At 42.4% G+C, this 20733-nt stretch overlaps 1 protein-coding gene across 1 annotated transcript in view; it reads right to left on the bottom strand.

Moving 5' to 3' along the window:
* Positions 1-1007: 1007 nt before the first annotated feature.
* LOC310754215 (transmembrane protease serine 9-like) overlaps positions 1008-20733 on the bottom strand; it is a 28636-nt gene continuing 8910 nt past the window's right edge. The window contains exons 3-10 of the mRNA XM_083595865.1: positions 19835-20100; positions 17694-17836; positions 16105-16341; positions 13527-13629; positions 12043-12241; positions 10545-10813; positions 3213-3355; positions 1008-1997 (exon numbers count right to left, since the gene is read on the bottom strand). Of these exons, the coding sequence (XP_083451991.1) occupies positions 1758-1997; positions 3213-3355; positions 10545-10813; positions 12043-12241; positions 13527-13629; positions 16105-16341; positions 17694-17836; positions 19835-20100 (1600 nt within the window). The 3' untranslated portion in view covers positions 1008-1757. The remainder of the gene's footprint in view (positions 1998-3212; positions 3356-10544; positions 10814-12042; positions 12242-13526; positions 13630-16104; positions 16342-17693; positions 17837-19834; positions 20101-20733) is intronic.

The raw sequence follows: 20733 nt of genomic DNA, 5'->3' as shown, positions 1-20733 counted from the left end.
TTGCAAAGGTAAGGTAAAGGACCCCTGGACGGTTAAGTCCAGTCAAAGGCGACTATGGGGTGCAGTGTTCATCTGGCTTTCAGGCCGAGGGAGACGGGTTTGTTTACAGACAGCTTTCCGGGTCATGTGGCCAGCAGGACTAAACCGCTTCTGGCGCAACAGGACACAGTGATGGAAACCAGAGCGCACGGAAACGCTGTTTATCTTCCCGCTGCAGTGGTACTTATCTACTTGCATTGGTGTGCTTTCAAACTGTTAGGTTGGCAGAGCAACGGGAGCTCACCCCGTCACAGGGATTTGAACCACCGACCTTCTGATTGGCAAGCCCAAGAGGCTCAGTGGTTTAGAGCACAGCGCCATCTGTGTCCCTGATATAAAAATGGTACAATATTAGGCATTGAAAATTTGCCTTCAGGTGTCTTCTAAAAGTCAAGTACCGGTAGTTGTTTATTTCCTTGACATCAGATGGGAGGGCGTTCCACAGGGTGGGTGCCACTACCGAGAAGGCCCTTTTCTTGCCTGGTTCCCTGTAACCTCCCTTCTCACAGTGAGGGAACCGTCAGAAGGCCCTCAGAGTTAGACCTTAGTGTCAGGACTGGACAATGCTTGTGTAAGAGCAACACAAGTACCCTCCTACGATTGCCTCTTATAGACAAGCATTATGCAGTGAGGGCGGGGGAAAGCGTATCTTAAAGGATTTAGTTCTGAATCAACTCAGTGTTTGGGGAGTGTGTGTAAAACTCATGCAAGGTTGGCTTTGCATCTGGCCAACTGAAGCACAGTACAGTATTGTAATTCTACAGCACTCTTTGTGTAACTTTCCCCATGGTGGGCAGTGTACATTGCCCCCCCCCCCAATATTATCACAATAACCCTATGAAACAGTTTAGGATGAGAGTTTGTGACTGGCCCAAGGTTACCCCATGTGGTTCATAACCAAGTGGGGATTTGAACCCATGTCTCTTAACTACTAGAGCACACTAGGAATGACTTATGGTAGAATGACAGCTATTTGTTTCAAGATTTATATGCCACTTTTCCACAGCTAAAGCACTTGTGAACAGTTCACATCAGTATTAAACAATAAATTACAACGGTGTGTGATAAAACACTGAAACAATAATGTATCACTCAACAAACCAGTCTACCTTGTACTGATAAAACTTGGTCCTAAACAGAGGAAACTTATTTATTAGCCACCACTGATCTTACTACCGTAGCTTTTAAAATTGTACATAATAATAATGATTTTATTATTTATACCCCACCAATCAAAAAATGTAAAATGTACATATATGTACATTCCGCATGTGCTGTGCCTAGAAAGCACAAGTCCTGGCAGTTTACCGCTTGACTGGAGTTTTCCCCTTTCCAAGGGAAAACCCGCTCTTTAGTGATATATCAGAACAAATGGCAATCTGGGGGAAACCCAGATTCCTGTTCGCTCCAATTGAACACTAAAGAGCAGGGGTTTTTTCCAGGAGGGTGATGGAAGCAGCATAACAAGGGGAGGCATGGATAAACCAGTCTGTATATACATATTTTTTATTGTGAAATCACTTTGGGAAGCTTTATGAGAAGCGATTCATAAAGGAAATTAAATGAACAGTTTACATCTTTGCGGATAAAACTTGTTTTTGAATTTGTCAATTCAAAGTAGATTATAAAGCATCGTAACTGTTAAATACTGCATTTTGGTAAAGATTTGCAGGAGGAAATAATTGAGTTTAAAAGTGCAATGGAAGAAGATTGCCTGTTCACAGAACAAGATGAATGGTTACCCACACCACAGTTGAAAAAATCAGAACACATGGAATGCTCACAATGGAGGTTTTGTCAAGTAGGCGTGAATCTATCCAACTTTTGTAATTAGCTGCATGTATATAGATTCCTGGTAATTTTGGTCGACCACAGCCAATACCAAAGCTGGTGATTCCTACCAGATAAAATTTGTCATCATCTGGCAAATAACACATCAGAGGACCACCACTGTCTCCCTGGAAAATGAAAAATAAAGAAGACAATCTAAGTGTTGTTGACAGTATTCGGAAGGTTACACATGGAGAGGGATTGAGATATAATCGTTTTGAGTTTTACCTCTCAGAAATCATCAAGAGAAAATACTCATTGCTAGGAAATAAGGATGAGTCTGGAAATACCGGTAATGAATTGGGTAATCTTCCTTTGTGGCTCAACAGCACTACCAACAGGTAAGGTAACGGGACCCCTGACCGTTGGGTTCAGTCGCGGACGACTCTAGGGTTGCGGCGCTCATCTCGCTTTACTGGCCCAGGGAGCCAGCATAGTTTCCAGGTCATGTGGCCAGCATGACTAAGCCGCTTCTGGCGAACCAGAGAAGCGCACGGAAACGCCGTTTACCTTCCCGCCGGAGTGGTACGTATTTATCTACTTGCACTTTGATGTGCTTTCGAACTGCTAGGTTGGCAGGAGCAGGGACCGAGCAACGGGAGCTCACCCCATCATGGGGATTCGAACTGCTGACCTTCTGATCGGCAAGCCCTAGGCTCTGTGGTTTAGACCACAGCGCCACCCACTCTCGAGTACCAACAGTCAGGCCACTTTAAAAATGTGATCATTTGGGGCAGGTGGGGAGAGGAATGCTAGACATCAAGCTAGTCATACAATAATAGTACTGTACATGATATTCCATTTAATGTTAGCTACCATAACAAGAGCCATGTTTTTATTACAATTCTTGCCTCACCCTCTGTTGCCAAATTCTGTTTTGGAGGGAAGCATAGTGGAAATAAGTGAATACCCTGAATTTTTATGCACAGCTCTTCTTTCATTTATTTTATGTTTTGAAATGTATACCCCACTTTTCTTTCTAAAATAAACTCAAAAGTTCCCACTCTCATTCGTCAGCTACTAGTATATTTCAGTGAGCCAAAAAAGGACTCAAAAAGAAAATAGTGATAACAGGATCTATATCTTAACTGGAATTATGCCGCATGCAATCTTAAATCAATATTGGGCACATGAAATTATGGTATTGCTTGAATTTTACTGTGATTTGTCAATGAGACCATTTCATCAAATGAAGAAACAGCAACTTATTTCTATTAATTTTCCAACTGCTTTGGTAGTACTGTGACCGGTGTTACCCTCATCCAGTAATGATATTTGAGCTACCAACAAGAAGACAACAGGTTTCTTCAATTTGTTTTGAAACAGAATTATCTTCATTTTACCAGGCAAGCGTCAACATGTCCACTTTCAGAGCCAGCACAAAGCTGATTCCTTGATAGTCGTCCATTATACCAATCGTAACTATTACAGACTTCGTGTGGAAAAACTTTTATTTCAGCTTCTTGTAATATATAACTTGGTGTACCTATAATGAATACATAAAATACAGCTGGTAGTATGCCTCTGTTTAACATTCTGTAACATATTGAACAATATGCAAAAATGCTGGCTGTTGACATCTTTTGGTCCAAAGTAACTTTCTTAAGCCTCATGCACCACAGCCACATCCCCATTAAAGTGCAGAGAACCTATGTCAATTGCTAAAACGGAGCTCAAAAGTCATTCCACCATCTTGGAGATGTGATGAATTTTGGTACACTGATGAATTTTTTGGTACACTAGGTGAATGCAGAGCTGTAGATACAATCCATTTTTTTTAAAAAAAATTATTTATGATTTTCAATCTTATACATTTCAATAATTTTACAATCATTTTAACATTTCAAAACTCGACTTCCTTCCCCCCTTAAATTTTTATTTTATATTTTCTGCATATTCCAAATTAAATTAATCATTTATTCATCTACTTTCAATGTATATTCTCAGCTGTAGATGCAACCCCATTTATCTTTGAGTGTGCTGCATTCTCCTTTAAATTTTCTAGTGGTGCAACCTTTAAATGAGCAATCTGAATGGCTGGGCTTAACGATGGTGCAATGAGTTTAGGCATCACCATGGGCAGGGTTAGAAGTCATGGCAGCAGTGTACTAAGTTGTAATCCAATTAATTACAATAGGACCACAACTTATGTGGGGGTTATGTGGGATGTCATGCAACCTTCCCAGAGCCCAGAATGCAAGGCAGAGGGTTTTTATACTATTTCTGTGGCGGGAAAACCCTTTGCGGAAAGAGCTTTTAAGTCCTCCTCCTTTCTTACTGGGCTCTGAGTCACACAAGGGTTCTGGAGGTTCTCACAAGTCTCCAGAAAACTGATAAGCAAGGCTGCCCCACCCCCCTGTCTAGTCCCCCTGGTCACAGTGTGTAAAGCTGAGATCGAGTACAGTGGTACCTTGGTTCTCAAACATCTTGGTTCTCAAACTCCAAAAACCGGTAAGTAACTGTTCCAGTTTTCAAACTATTTTTGGAAGCTGAACGTCCGATGCGGCTGTCTGCTATTGTTTCCAGGGCACCTGTACCAATCAGAAGCTGCGCCTTGGTTTTCGAACATTTCGGAAGTCAAGCTTCCGGAACGGATTAAGTTTGGTGCTTTTGTTTTTGCTATTTATTTTGTGTTTTTGTTTTTGAGGCTTTATCGGTTAATTTGTTTTTGTGACTGTGTGGAACCCAATTCAGCTATTGATTGATTGATTGTTTGTATGACTGCGGAAATTGATAAAAGCCCCCCATCCTGACTATCATCAATGCAGGGAAGAAAAAAATTAAATTTTCCTTTTTATCATCTACAATACTGTCTTATTTATTTTATAGTACAGTACATTGATTATTGCTTTCGGTAGGAGCGGAGCTAAGATGGCGACGTGAACGGCAGCCTTGCTCTATGCTCGGTAAAGCTTTGTTTTTACTATCTGCTTTGGCGGGTTCTAAGGGCCCTAAGATGCCTTAAGGCGTTTATTTTAGAAGTTTTATGGTTTAAGGTTCAGATTATTTCTACTTCTCCCACAAATCTGCAAGAAATCATGGCAGATAAAGATTAACGCGGCAGATAAAGACTGTTAAAGGGAGTAGGGCTCATTAACAGCAAAACCTGCCCCGACCCTGCAAATTTGAGAAATCCTCTCCCTATTTTTCTTGCCGACATGAGAGGGAAGAAACGCTGCAGGCAGCATTCCAATGAAGCTACGAGCACGGCCAAAAAACAGACAAATATCAGGGATTTCCTGCCTGACAATGACCTAAGTGAGATCTGTAGAAACTTCCCTACAGCAAACAGTTATGAGGCCCTAGCTCCCAGTACTACTCATGAGGAGCCTGCCGGCACTGTGGACGGCCTACAATTAGCCTCGAACCTGCGTATGAAGGAACAGATGGAACAGACTTTTGAGTCCCTGCAAAAAACTTCACCTGAATTATCCCAGCCACCAGTCCAGTTAAACAAAGACAGAGAGGCACTGGAACTGCTAATCTGCCAGACTGAGTTGATAACACATACCATCACCAACTTATATAAAAGGCTGGATGGGATTGAAAAGAAGCTTGGAAAAGTCTTTGGCTTGTTCAGTTGCCCCCCCTCACTTCCTCAGCTTAACAATATTGCAAACCCCGCTCACCTCTGCCCAACTGTGCAGGTTAACCTTGCACAAAAACAAGTGAGATGCCTGCCCAACCAAGTACAAAACTCAAGTCTGCAACTCCAGAAGAGCAAACTTGCAGTACTGGTGGGAAACCACCCCTTGAATCACAACAAATGGGCGGATAAACATTCGGTTGCAAATTCCCTGACCCAACTGCTGGGGCAGACACTACGCCCCGTAGATATAGTGGACATCTTATGGCTGCCTTCTGGACCTTATATGAGACGTATGGTTATTAACTTTAGATCTGCCCACTGTGCTGCAAAGATTTTAGGACTAAGAAACCGTACAAGAAAATGGTACATCTATTTCACAAGGGTATTCACCAACCTGACCCGCACACCGCTATGCACCAGGACAGGTGCTGTCTGTGCTGATGCTGGGCCTGTGCGCCATAAAGAACAAATAGTCGGGGGAATGGAGCCGGGACATATTACCCCTCAGGGAGTGGCAAGCCTGCCCGCAAATGACCTAATTGATTTTCTACACCCCCCGCTTGGTACCCTGGTCTCTACATGCAACGAGCCTGGTATTGGACTACCCAAGCCAGACCAGTTTGAAATGCTCTCGTCCTCATATGCCTCGATGCCGGAATTGGAGGCTTCCATTATTTTAAGTCCGATACGTAATCAAGATCCACAGCATTTGTCAAATTTTGACCCGCTAGCAGTACCGACACAAGACTCAACTGTTGACCTGCTACCTGTACAGCCTATATGGGTCGGCAAAGCCCTTGCTCTGCATAAACCAGCTGAACATCATGATACATCAGCTGATCATCATGATATTTGTAATGGTGTCATCGAAGACCCTCTGGGCCAAATCAACCAATTGGCCCCTCAGTTAAAGCCATCACACCTACCTTGGGACCAGCGACCTCAAACCTGGAACCACCAAGCAGGGCAGAAGGAGGAGGAGCCTAACTCAGGAGCCTCAAACCACCGGAAAAGAGATTGACTGCCACTATTTCCACCATCACCCTATTTCCACATCCTATCTTGGAATGTGGCAGGATGGCTATCTAAGCAGGGTGACGTCGACCTTCTGGATTTCCTCACAAAATTTCAGATTATATGCCTACAGGAGACATGGTGTCTAGATCTCCATGTCCCTTCTCTACAGGGATACGAAGCTTTTGCTACCCCTGCAATAAAACCAAATTTTCGAGGCCGACCTAGTGGTGGCTTAGTCACTTTTGTTTCCACCAAGCTAAAGTGCAAGGTCCGGCAACAGCAGTGGGCGAAGAGTAACAATCTACAAATCCTACTTATTTCTAGCAGTGAAGGAGGAGATTTCCTTTGCTTTAATATATATATCCCTCCTATAGGCACCCCTTCCCAGTCGTTACAAACCTGGGAAGATTTAGAGCTATGTTTGGAAAAGGCTGAACTAGAATTCCCTGGCATGGATATCCTGCTGGCAGCTGATTTCAACGCCAGGATAGGAAACGACATTAATACGTACTGCTCTAGATCTCAGTTGCTGCCAGAGGCAGATTGGTTTATTCCCTGGTCCTCTGATGATAAGGTCTTGAATAAGGCAGGCATTACATTAATGGAGACTGCCTTCAAACATAATCTGTATAATTTGCATGGTACCCATATGGACAGGTCAGGGGGTTTCTTTTCTTTCCTTGGGCCTAGAGGTGTGAGCGTTATTGATTATATCCTGGTCTCCCCAAAACTCTTGGAGAGGTCACAGGGCTTTAGGACTTTCAACAGAACTGAGAGTGATCATCTCCCTATATCAATTTCACTAATTCCCCGTGGTTTGGAGGATCCGCAATACCGCAATCACTGTGCAGACCCACCTCCAACTCTGGCCCTCCGCAAGCGTAAATGGAACAGCGACCTGGAATTCAAAATCAAACTACATCTGCATTCACCAGAATTACTGGCCTTGAGAGACCAGTGTATTTTAGCTAATTCTGATCCCTTTCTAACATTTCAGCAGGTCTCAGAGTCGCTCTTCCCACTACTCACGAACCCCAACCCTCCCAAACAACAAAATAATTCGAGGGCCTGGTTCGATAAAGACTGTAGGAATCTAAGATCTTTGCTCAGGAAATTACAAAATAAGGTAAAACAGGAAGGGACCCTGTCCTCAGTGGAAAACCTGCACAGGTGGCGCTCTCATTATAAAAATACTCTAAAACTTAAGAAATCCCTCTATAGAAAGGAACAGTGGGAGGCACTCGACAAGGCGATCAAATTGCGGGACGACAAAAAGTTCTGGGAAATAATTGCTCAGGGAATTTCACCCAAAGGGATAACTGTAACCAACAGTATTTCATCTAACTTATGGTACCAACATTTTTCCCGGCTATATAACCCTAACCCTAACCCTAAACCGAGCCAGTTTCCTCCTCTTAAAAACGATCTATTAATGGGCTGGGATCCTGTTACCGAATTAGAATGTTTACAGCTAATTAAAACACTCAGGAATGGCAAAGCTCCCGGTGAAGATATGATTCCTCCTGAGGTGCTTAAACTAAATGCCCAGTGGTGGGCTGCTTTTTTGGCCCAACTTTTTACGGTAATAAATGATACATGCAAAATCCCAGAAAATTGGAAACTGAGCCTGGTAGCCCCCATCTATAAGAAGGGCGACCCCCAAGACCCCTCAAACTATCGCCCCATAAGTCTCCTGGACATTGTGTATAAACTTTATACTCGCCACCTGTTAAATAAATTGGTTGACTGGGCTGACCACTCTAACTTGCTTAATCCGGAACAGGCAGGGTTTAGAAAGGGCCATAGTACAATAGGCCATTGTTTGGTATTACAGACAATGATAGATAAGTATACAAAGACACGTAAAAGCAAGCTTTTTGTGGCTTTTGTAGATCTTACATCCGCTTTTGACTCAATCTGTAGGGAAAAATTATGGCAAAAACTATATGACACAGATATAGATAGACGACTTTTCAAAATACTCAGAGAGTTACATACAGACATCACAGTTAAAATTAGAACTGGGATGTCAGGCAACTATACTGACCCACTGCCACTGGGGAAAGGGGTTAAACAGGGCTGTTTGTTAGCGCCGTTCCTCTTTAATTTCTATATAAACGACATTGTTCAACATATGGCAAAGTATAAGTCATCAGCTCCTGCCCTGGAAGGCAAACACCTGAATATACTGCTATATGCTGATAATATGGCGGTCATGGCACTCACTCGAAGGGGCCTACATAGCATGCTGGAGGGGCTCGTAGCTTATTGTTCCCAAAACTCTCTAAAGATAAATTATGATAAAACAAAAATTGTGGTATTTACTAGAGCTCGCCACACATTCAGATGGTCTTTAGATGAACACAAAATTGAACAATGTCTTCTCTTTAAATATCTTGATATCGCTTTCCAAGCTACATCTAGCTGGCTTGCCCACTTCAAGACTGTAGCCCTTCTAGCACATAGGACAATTGGTGCTCTGCTCAGCTTTTTTTATTCGAGGGGAGGGCAACTGGTGACCCCGGCACTAAAAACTTTTGTTGGAAAAGTGATTCCCCAGATGTTATATGGAGTAGAACTCTGGGGATGGAATCAGAAGCTGTTAGAGCGGCTTGAAATCTTCCAAAATTTTTATCTCAGAAGAATTCTAGGCCTCCCTCAGAGCACTCCGGCAGCTTTCCTAAGAGTGGAAGTAGGATTACCCTCTGTGTCTGCCAGGGCCCACTTAAGATTCCTGCGTTTTTTCATCAACCTCATAGATGCCCCGAACACCTTATTGGCTAAACAAGCCTTTGTATCATTACAAAATAATACCACTTGGCATAAAAATCTACTAGACATTTTATCTAGATACAACCTACCTGAGTTTAATACTCTCAAATTGTGGAGCCCTGATAAAGTTCGGGAATGGATCTTTGAAAAAGACGCCTTTTTGGACTCCACTAAGATAAAAAACTCTGGGTTTTCCTACTGGTTCCCTCGAGTAAAAGCAGTCAAAATCTGTGCCAACTACTTGGTGGAGATCACCGATCCCACCCTTCGGAGAGCTTTTACTATGGCACGGTTCCAAACATTGCCAACTGCTTATTTGACCGGTAGATACACAAAAACCCCAGTAGAACACCGTTTATGTCCTTGCCTTATGAAAATTAAAGAGGATCTTACACATTATCTCCTCTATTGCCCCATTTACTCGGGCTTTAGAGACGTATTGCTGCAAATTATACCCAATTCTATAACCAGTCCTGAAGATAGAGTAAAATTTTTGTTAGTTGATGCAAACCCACGCATTACCCATGTGGTAGCGGTTTTTGTGATGAAGGCCATGAAAGCCAGGGAAAGATTTATGGACGACAATGTAAAGACCCCTTCATCGTCTGTTTAACTCGTTGCTCGTTTTCCCTCCTTTTCTATTCTGTGGGAAGAAGGTTTTGTTGGCATAGTATGTAATGAATTTTAATATTTTTAACTATTGTAGTGTTGATGTTTGTGCACAGGCATGGTCCTCACAATAAATGGATTTGATTTGATTTTTTGATTATTGCTTTCATTTTATGGATCAATGGTCTTGTTAGATAGTAAAATTCATATTAAATTGCTGTTTTAGGGGTTGTTTTTAGAAGTCTGGAATGGATTAATTCATTTTGCACTACTTTCTATGGGAAAGCGTGCCTTGGTTTTGGAACGGACTCCCGGAATGGATTAAGTTTGAGAACCAAGGTACCACTGTATGTGAAATGTGCATATGTTGTGGTCCTAAGTTTATTCTGCTCATTGTCAGTTTATTTGTTTTGGCCATGAACACCTACTGAGTGTATACTTATTGGGAAACTTGGGTTTCCTTCCGAGTAATGTGAAATAGTCCCAATGTATTCATAGCAAGGAGGTATTCTAAGATCACCAAACTAATTCTCACTCTCAATAACAAATTAGTTGAAAACTATATATATATATATATATATGGGTTTTATATTCTGATTTTGTTCTGTGAACCGCCTTGAGACCTTCAGGTATAGGGCGGTATATGAAGTCAATAAATAAAAAAATAAAAGGAAAAGGAAATATTTACCATTCTCTTTTGTCAGTCCCCATCCACTTATATAACATGGGTTCCTGTCACTCAGGAGAAGAGGGGTGCTAGGTAAACAGATGGGCTGAATATAGTCATTGTATGTGATAACCTGGCTTAATTTAAACAAGGCAATATCGTTTACGTGACTTCTTGCATCATAACGACAGTGGGGCATGATTTTCTTCACCTGGCTGTTTACAGAATGAATCTTGTCTCCATAAAGTCGACGCAAGCCAAACACAGCCCTCCAAAGCTCTGGTGTTGTCCTAGGACAAAATGAAAGCCCTTGCAGAGTCAATCATTAAGCTAGGATTGCAACTTCAGAGCAATGAATTTTGTGTCTTGCTTCACCATCTGTTCAAAAATAAACATGAAGCTAGACTCATCAAACACCAAAAGAATGAAGGAGATATAATAAAAGCAACATATCCAGCAAATCGTTTACATTCCAAACAGATATATAGATAGGTAACACTAGTCAGAGCAAGCTCAAAACATGCTCAACAAGAGTTCCAATTCAGTTCAACTAACCTGGAATTGGGCAAAACTAGGCTTGATTTCACCCAGGTCAAAGACAGAGTTTGGCACACGATGGCACCCCTCTGCGGGCTAGCCCCTCCGTAGCTATGGCATTGCTTGGAATGCAACAATGACAATTGTGTCTGTAAACAGAGCAATGTTATTTCCTTTCCTATCTGTGCCTTTTTTGCAGGGAGTTGATTTTATGATGCTCATTATCCCAGGGGGGAATTACATTCAGAAATTTGCTGGAGTGGACTGGGCGACATTCAGTGAATAGGATGGATCCTCCCTCTGGAACAGATAGGCAAAGCATTTCAAGTCTTTTGCCTCTTCCAGGATTAGGAGCCATTCTACCCTCCAGTTCTGCCCTGCCTCTGGTCAGGTTGGCAGATTCCTTTTTTCTATGGGTAAAGGGGGGGTCCTTATTCTATATACCACTGTCTTTGTGGTTTCTCTTTTGCTTCGTTTTTGCCTCGTCCGTGTGTTTGAGAGGGTTTTCTCCGACAGATATCCATAATATAGCTATAACACTACAAATCACCTGGCCTTGCAAAAAGCTGAAATAAGATAAAGAGCCACATGTATGGATACACATACAAAAAACATTCAGTAAGTCCATATACAGTGGTGCCCCGCAAGACAAATGCCTCGCAAAACGAAAAATGCGCAAGACGAAAGGGTTTTTCGGTTTTTGCGTCACTTCGCTAGACGATTTTCCCTATGGGCTTGCTTCGCAAGACGAAACATCTTGCGAGTTCTTGCGAGTTTGTTTCCTTTGTTCCTTTGTTTTCTTAAAGCCGCTAAGCCGTTAATAGCCGCTAAGCCGCTAATAGCCGTGCTTCGCAAGACAAGAGACTCGCGGAACGGATTAATTTCGTCTTGCGAGGCACCACTGTACTTATATTTGATCCATATACTTTTCTCACACCAGACACAGAAAAAAGATTGAATATATAAAGATCTGAATATATACCTGTTTTGAATGCAGTGTGCTGCTGTTAGCACGGAGTCATAATCAATTAAAGATCCAGCACATACATGAAGGTATCTTCCATTAGTATGGTGAACTTGAAGACTAACTTGCCAAGGCCATCTTCCAAGTTCAGCGTCATGTCCACCTACAATCCGTTCTTCCTCTGTGGTCTCATCTACAAGTGGCCTGGTTCCACATTCTAAATATCAAAATTTATATTGGTGAGATGCAATCCAGCAATTGGTTTGCATCTTTCCATTTATGCAAGGACTTGTGTTTGTGCACTAGTACATTCCTTGAATTGCTGGGGATACCCAGAACACCTGATGGAGACATTATGCAAACCTGAAACATTCACAGTGTGGGGGAAAATAACCCTGGTTATACTGTATTGTTGGGTTGCAAACCAAAGCCAGCCTCTGCAATATCACTGATTTTAACCTATGTTAACAGAAGACTACATTATACGACTATTGTAAGATGCTCTCTTTTTTTACCCCAACAGGCCACCTAAACCTGCAAGAAGATGGGTAAAAATCACGTGTTCTAAATTGAGTAAGATCCTAGTTCCAAGGAAAGATCCGGAGTTCATGATTTTCCTCTCCCCCTTTCTGAGGGTGGACGGACAAGGGGCATCAAGAAATCTAAGACTGTTCCTGTTTCGTATGTGGGCAGCTCATTCCTTCTCTCGAAGGTGCTCTCCATAAGAGGATCTAGCCTTGTTTCCAGTCAATTAGGTAAAAAAAGGAAAAGGTAAAGGACCTCTGGACAGCTAAGTCCAACCAAATCAACTATGGGGTGCAGTGCTCATCTGGCTTTCAGGCCGAGGGAGCCAGTTTGCCCACAGCCAGCTTTCCAGTTCATGTGACCAGCATGACTAAACCGCTTCTGGACACCGCGACGGAAACCAGAGCGCACAGAAACGTTTATCTTCCCGTGACAGCGGTACCTATTTATCTACTTGCACTGGCGTGCTTCCGAACTGCTAGGTTGGCAGGAGCAGGGACAGAGCAACGGGAGCTCACTTCGTCACATGGATTTGAACCGCTGACCTTCTGATCAGCAAGCCCAAGAGGCTTAGACCACAGCACCACCTGTGTCCCTCCAGTCAATAGTCCCATAATCAATAGACTCCATAGTTGCCTTTGACTGGACTTAACCGTCTAGTGGCCCTTTACCTTCCAGTCAATTAATTGAAGGGTTGGTTCTAAATAATTTATTATTTCCCCACCCCACCCCTGAAACACTGCAGGCAATTTTGCTTGCTCCAATAGGATAGAAATAGGGTCTCATTGAGCAGCCCCCTCCCCTAGCCTCGTTCCTTATGGGCGGTTCTCACGGGAGGGGAAGCCCCCAACACCGGAGGCCACTAGCAGCCTCCCTCCAGCCCCAGCCTCGAGGGGCGTGCCTGACACGTGAGAACCTGACACGTGAGAATGTGCCCGCGGGTTCCGCCGTCCAACGCCAAGCGAAGCCGAGCTCACTCTCTAGAGAGATCCCGGGCGAGGGGTTCTCGCCGGCGGCCTCGCCCAGCAGAAGGAGCAGCGCCAGCCAGCCAGCAGCCGGCGCACGAAGACGCCGCATCGTCTGTCAAGTACACAAAATGGCGGGCGGCGAGTCTTCTCCCGCCTTTTTCCCGCGCTGCCCGGCTGAGCGTCACGTGACAGCCGCGCGCTACGTTTTTCCGGCGGCGGCGCCTGCGCGCTGGCGCCTCAGCCTTCGCTCCCAGGCGGCGGGTGTCGCGACTCGTCCCTCTGCAAAATGGGTCTCCCCTCCCGTCGGCGGAGGTGTCGGGAGCCGGTGGCAGCGCCTTGCTGGAGGGAGGGAAGGCTATTTCCATTCATTTCCCTGATCACAACCTTCGGGGTCACCTCGCATGCTGTACTGGAGGACGGAAACCACCTGTTCACCCCCTCCCAATACTTCTGAAGCAGCTATTTTTTTGGGGGGGGTGAAATATACTCAGAGTCGCAAAGTGATTTCATGCTCTTTATTCAGCTCATAGTGGTGAGGAGGAATGAATGTCCCCTCAAAGTATCTGCTTTATATACATTATTTACACAATGGGCTGCACATGATTGGCTAATTCCGGAATTCTACTGTAAGCCAATCAGGTTGTGGATTCACTTCTATCTGGAGCATGATTGGGTGGTTCCTGCCAACCAATCATACTGCTGCATTGTTCTAGGACCAATCAGACTGCTGCATTCTGAATCCTATTGTTCTAGTACCAATCAGACTGCTGCCTTTTGGATCCTATTGTTCTAGGACCAATCAGACTGCGGCAGTTTGGATCCTATTCAACTCAGTACATAACGGGGGGGGGGGGGGGGCTTAACTCTTATTTATAGATCTTCACAATACCAACTGTATATATTCCCCCCCCTCCAGTCATGTGACGTAGGAAAGAGATTTGTACATGGTGATCCAAGGTATCTATAATGGAGATTAGTAACTTTGCAGGAGTTTGAACTTCGGTTTCCTGTTTCATTTTCTGTGCCATTAACAAGCTGAGAGGCAGAAACGCAACAGATTGAGCTTTCCTTTTTGCCGCCTTTCCACTCCAGAAACAGTATTCTGGCATATAGGTGTTTCTTTGTTTTATCTAACATTCATTACTGGACCAAGCATGGGAATGCACTCTTGTTTAAGCTCTTGTCATGTTCAGAAGCACACACTGTACTTTAGGCTGCTGTATAGAGATGGTAACAAAACAGAATAATTCTACTATGCCACAGCACTTTTTGTCCTCCTTTGTATCAAAAGAGCAAGCCTGTATTCAAAATGCTATGTTCCTGTAAAAGGGACTGACTCAGGGTTCAACACATGGCTGTTTTCTTATCTCTTGCCAGGGACACAGGTGTATCGGGAAGTTTTTAATGTTTGACATTTTATTACGTTTTTATATTCTGCTGGAAGCCGCCCAGAGTGAATAATATTCACCTCACCCCCCACGCCCAGGTGAATAATATCAACCCCCCCACGCCCCATCTTTAAGTTGGGCACCAGCAACGAAAGTGAAGGATTCCCATAAATACTACACTTGGGTTTCAAATAGGTTGACATTCAACTGCAAAATTTATTATCAAGCACAGTATAATTGTATGGCATTGTTTGTTAGGCAACTGTCATGTACATTTTTTCTAGAATAATAAAAAAAATGGGTAAGATTTGAATTCCACAAATTATGAGTCCTCTGCTTAAACATTAATAAAAATATGTTTGTATCGTATGCTCAGTGACTGTTTTCAGAGCATGCCTGTTAGCCCATTTTGAAGAGTGTGATGGTTGCAATGTAAATCACACATGTTAACTGAAAAGCGCCTTTCGGGTTCATATTTTTAAATTAAGGGTGAAATAATATATTTGAATCTTATTTTGTTCTGTGAGCCAGAGGTGTCTGGGTATAGGGCAGTATATAAATTCAGTAAATAATAATAAAAATACAAAGCATATAGGTTGTTTAAAAATAAAGGACTGGATGCAAACTAATAACACAATCCCTTACATAAACACATGTTGATGGGGACTGGATGAAATGTAATCGCCTCTCTGCCATGGGATGGGGTTTGCTTTGCAGATGCCCCAGAATCATTCAAAAAGTTACTGCCAGTGGTAGCTAGCAGCCACAAAACAGGCATTGCAGGGTAGAGTCAGGGTACTGGCAGCTTTGGGTCTGTTGGACCCAAAGTTCCACAGACTCCCTGAGAGGTTTGATATTCAAGGCCTCTCAGCTATAGCAGACTGGAGCTGGCACAGCAAAAAATATCCCTCCCCTCCCCAACATCTGCCTTGGTCAGCATGAGTCAGCAGGACTTTTGATGTGGCAACATATTTGTCACTCCACTGCTGTTTCTAAGTCCAGTTTGGGTTGCTCTGTGTGTCACTTTTCATTCCCAATTAAATCCATGGGACAAAGTACACTTTGATTTCAACGGGATCTTAATGCCTGAATCCAGATCAATGAATTTGGCTAAAACACATTTGCCAAGAGGAAGAAGTAAATTCAGAAAACAATTCAAGATTATTCTAGTTCAGTGGAGTAGAAGTTTGCCTCTTTTAGAAAATGAGGTGGAAAGTTACCCATCCAGCAGTTGAAAAGATCAGGACAAACTGAATGCTCACAGTGGTGGTTTTGTTGTCAGATACATGTGAATCAATCCAACTTCTGTAATTTGCTGCACGGATATAGATTCCCGGTAATTGTGGTCGGCCACAACCAACACCACTGCTGGTGATTCCTACCAGATAATACTTGTCATCTAGGAAAGAACACATCAGAGGACCACCACTGTCTCCCTGGAGGATAAAAAATAAAGAAGATAACTTGAGTGCTGCTGAAGGTATTCTGGAGATGTAGCGTGCATAGAAATTATGATAGTAGGGGCTGTCTCTAATGCTGGAGCTTTACGGGTGCAATAGGCTTCCATGCACACAGTGGAACTTCCTCTCCCTTCCGTGTGCACCCTCAGAAACAGTTATGGAGGGTTGAAAAACCAAACCGATTTTGGGCATTGCAGGGGAGGAGAGGAAATGGAAGTCCTGTTTGTGAGTGGAACTCTACTCACACAGCACTGGATAGAATTCAGTAAGTCTGAGCTATGCCTTCCATGTAAGCCTCCCAGAGAGCTTTGGCATTGTTGAGCGACAGATTAAATGCTACTAATAAGTAACTATAAACAAAAGTTATCAAAAGAAAAATAGATTGCTAGAAAAGATGGATGTGGGAAAGCTGGACTTTGTGGAACAGCACTAACCATAACTATGTCACTTACAAAAAATTGGTAATGCCTATTCTGGGAATTCCAGCTACAAGCTCAGTAAGCCTGGTGAGAAATTTACTCTACGCATTGAAGTGCGCATGGCGCTCCATCCAGTTTTTGCTCTCGTAACAAGGCATTATGTACACAGGTGTTGAGAAGAACATTCCTCACTCTCTATTTTGAATGCAAATAATGTGGTCCAAGTGTTCTGAATGGAAGAAAATGAACACACTCTGACTATTCTATAAAGTTCCTCCGCTTTTATCCCTTACCCCACCCCTTAGCAGTCTTTACTGAGGTAAACAAGTTATTAAAAATCATGGTGAAGGCTTTTTTACTTCAGCTGGAAATATGCCCAGATTTGCACATTCCTTGAAATCTGTATTAGAAATCTAGTTCCACTAGGGCTGCCATACGAAAAATCGCAATTCTTTTGGTGTTTTTGTCACACACAAAAAGCTCAACAAAACAACTTTGGGGTTTGTCTTTAAAAAAGTGCAAAAATTTCTGGGTTTTCCTTTTTAAAAGCTCATTTTGGGGGGGGGTCTTCCTAAAAAAGCCTCAACAACTTTCATGGTGTCCTGGCTTTTACTTTTTGAAATATGGCAACCCTAGTTCCACTTTTTCTCCAATTCTCCTTTGGTCTTTTCAAGTGTATACTTGCAAGTGAGAACTTTTTATTATTTTTGTTCAGTGTATAAGGGATACTTATGCACTATTGTAAATAATAAATGTTTTAGCACATAAACATGAACAAATTTGTATGTTTCTGGAACTGACTATGGTGTTACACTGACATATAATTGTGTTACTACCAGGTAGTAAAGTTTGACTTAGCAACCACATGGCTGGAGGTTTCGCCAATATGTTTTTCAAATGGAATTTTACCTGGCAGCTATCGACACTCCCGTTTTCAGTACCAGCACAAAGCATATTCAATGATACTGCCCCAGCATACCAATCAAATTTGTTACAGATTTGCTGTGGAATAATGTTGACTCGAGCTTCTTGTAATATACGTACAGCTTTGCCTATAATGAAAACACAAGACAAAAGTGGAAGTATGCTAATTTGTTGTTTAATAATCTGGAATGTACAGGACAACAGGGATATTAGTAGCTCTTGGGTCAGTACATCTTTCTTAAGCCTGCTGCACCAGACCCCCATTCTCCATGCATAATCTACATTAGTTGCTAAACTAAGGTTCAAGAGTTATGGTGTGTACTTTTAAGAAACTAATGCAGAACTCAATTCTCTTTCCATTTTTCCGGTAGTGCAATTGTTTAATGAGTGTGGCTATGTGTAAAGATAGTACATTGAATTTAGATCCCACCACTGAAAGTGTTAGTAGTAGTGTCTACTGTGCAAAAAGATGTCATTATGGCTTGGCAAACAGATGTAAATTCAGTAGAGTCAGTGTCACATTATTTGCTTTGGCCAGTTGTAAACTGTTTGAACTGCTATACATATTATAAAGATTTTATTATGGCTATCACTATACTATGCATGGTAGTTCAAACAGTTTACAAATTAGCCAGGTTTACAAATTAGCCAGGTTAGTCTGGTGCACAATATGAGAATTATGATGTTTGCACAGGTTTGGTCAGAGCAAAAGCCAGAGTAATTGAGTATCTGAATAACTGGCATATTTTTTTGTAGAATAGACCAGCATCTATTCCTCCTCACTATATATTGAGACATGAGTTCTATCATGCATTGTGCCTTTATCCTCAGATTCCACTTAGAAATACTAGAAGAAACAAGTTACAGGCAGTGTTGGTCTGCCATAGTCGAAACAAAATAAAAAAAATCCTTCCAGTAGCACCGTGGAGACCAACTAAGTTTGTTATTGGTATGAGCTTTCGTGTGCATCTGAAGAAGTGTGCATGCACACAAAAGCTCATACCAATAACAAACTTAGTTAGCCTCTAAGGTGCTACTGGAAGGATTTTTTTTTGTTTAGAAGAAACAACACAGCCTGATGGAGGAATTTCCTACAGATGTGCAAGACCAAACCTGTACATACCCATCTCAGGAGCTTTGACCAGGCATCTTCAATCTACTAACCAAAATACACAAACGAGGAAACCATAGGGAACTCATTGTTTCAGGCATTAGTACCTGCACAGTTGGGGTTGCCTGGATATATAGACTCAGTGCCAGCAGCAGAGTAATCCTTAATCCTACATGCATTTGACTTGTGCAATTTCAATCATAGGCAGTTGAAAGTGGGCTGGTTGAAATTGTGCAGGTTAAGTCCCAAGCAAGGCAGATAGCTTAGTCGTTTTGTGCTGGGTCTGCTTGGGGTTACCCAGCATAAAAATAGCTTTAAAGCTCTCTGCCTTGCTTGTTGGGTAAGGCCCGTTCCAGCATGCTGGCTGTGAGATGCTCTCATGAGATCTCGCAGGGCAAAATGAACACCACTATCCTTTCAGAGCCAGTGCACAGAACAGAATTTACCACCCACTACCCCTGCCCCAGCAAGGCAGAGCGCTTAAAAGCTATTTTTGCTGGAGGTCCATTTGGGTTACATGGTACAAAAAGGTTTTAAGCTCTTCACCTTGCAAGGTAAGTCCCACTCAGCATGATGGCTTGGTTTGCTGGAGTGGCTCTAATGGTTTGAATATACATGTTAAGATGTGGCACTACTATACAAATTACATATGGGGTACTACTAACTCCGATGAAACTACTGTCCATTGACAATGTCCCCAAAACCACCATACCAGCTACTATGGATGCTGTAGAACACTGATCCTGCAATAACAGCAATCCGGAAGCACCCGTAGGTAAAGGAAAAGCTTTTGGGGAAATCCGAAAGTGTTCTAAGTCAGCCAGGAAAAGGTTGCCATACTATGGAGCTATGTATGTGCTCATGGCAGTGCCACTGATCTGAAGATCCATGTTCTCCCCATGTATGAAATAAGTTGAACTGCTTCAATGGGACTTACTTTCCAGCTAAGTATGCAGCTGGAGATAACTTAATTCTCACTAGTAACAAAAGTTTAAAGGAAAAATAAAAGATTTACCATGTTCATATGTGCTTCCCCATCCACTTATGTAACACGAGGTCTCATGAGACAGGAGAGGAGGAATCTCAGGTAAGCAGATGGGCTGAATATAGTCATTGTACTTGACAGACTTGGCAAGTTGAAACAAGGCAACATCATTTTCAAAGGTGCCCCATTCAAAGTCAGAATGGATTGTGATAGTGCTGACCTTCTGTATTACAGTACGAGAGTGGGGTTTATACAGATGATGCAAGCCAATCACTGCCCTCCAAGATTCTGGACTCCTAGGACAGAATAAAATCCCTTCTAGAGTAAATAATTAGTGCAGAAGTTCCCATTTCAGACTTTAAAATTTGAGAGCAACAGCAAAACCGGGTCAACACACATGCAATCATTCCCCTTCAGGAACCCTACTCAAACCATGAACTTGGAATTTTGTCATGGCTCACTGTTCATAAAAGCTAGCCTAGGAGTTTTACTATTTCTGTGATTTAACTAGTATATTAATTTTATGGAAATTTATTTGGAAATTCTATTCAGAATCAAAAATAAACTTAAGTGCAAAAAAGACAAGAAAATAGGAGGTATTTGAAAGATCGTCCATGGATGCAAAAGAACTGCACAGATAATTTTGCATTTGACACTAGAACTTTTGAGTAGAAACTATTCCAGAGCACTTTTGAATGGGAAGTTTATGCATCAATATACACACCTGTTGCTCAAAGTAAACAATCCCTTTGGACATGTCATAGCGAATCATGGAAGCCATACAGAGAGAAAAGATAAGTGTCATTTGTACTCTGCAATGGTATGAGTTTCATGATACAAGGCTGTTTTAAAACCTGAATCTATGGTAAAAATCCTTTTGCTGATAAATCCTACTGGAACTTCTAGGTCAGCACTTTTCAAACTTTTCA

Source organism: Podarcis filfolensis, assembly GCF_964270895.1.
Source record: "Podarcis filfolensis genome assembly, chromosome: 2".
Taxonomy (NCBI): domain Eukaryota; kingdom Metazoa; phylum Chordata; class Lepidosauria; order Squamata; family Lacertidae; genus Podarcis; species Podarcis filfolensis.
The sequence above is the reverse complement of the archived record's forward strand: the minus strand, read 5'-3'. Positions and strand labels throughout refer to the sequence as shown.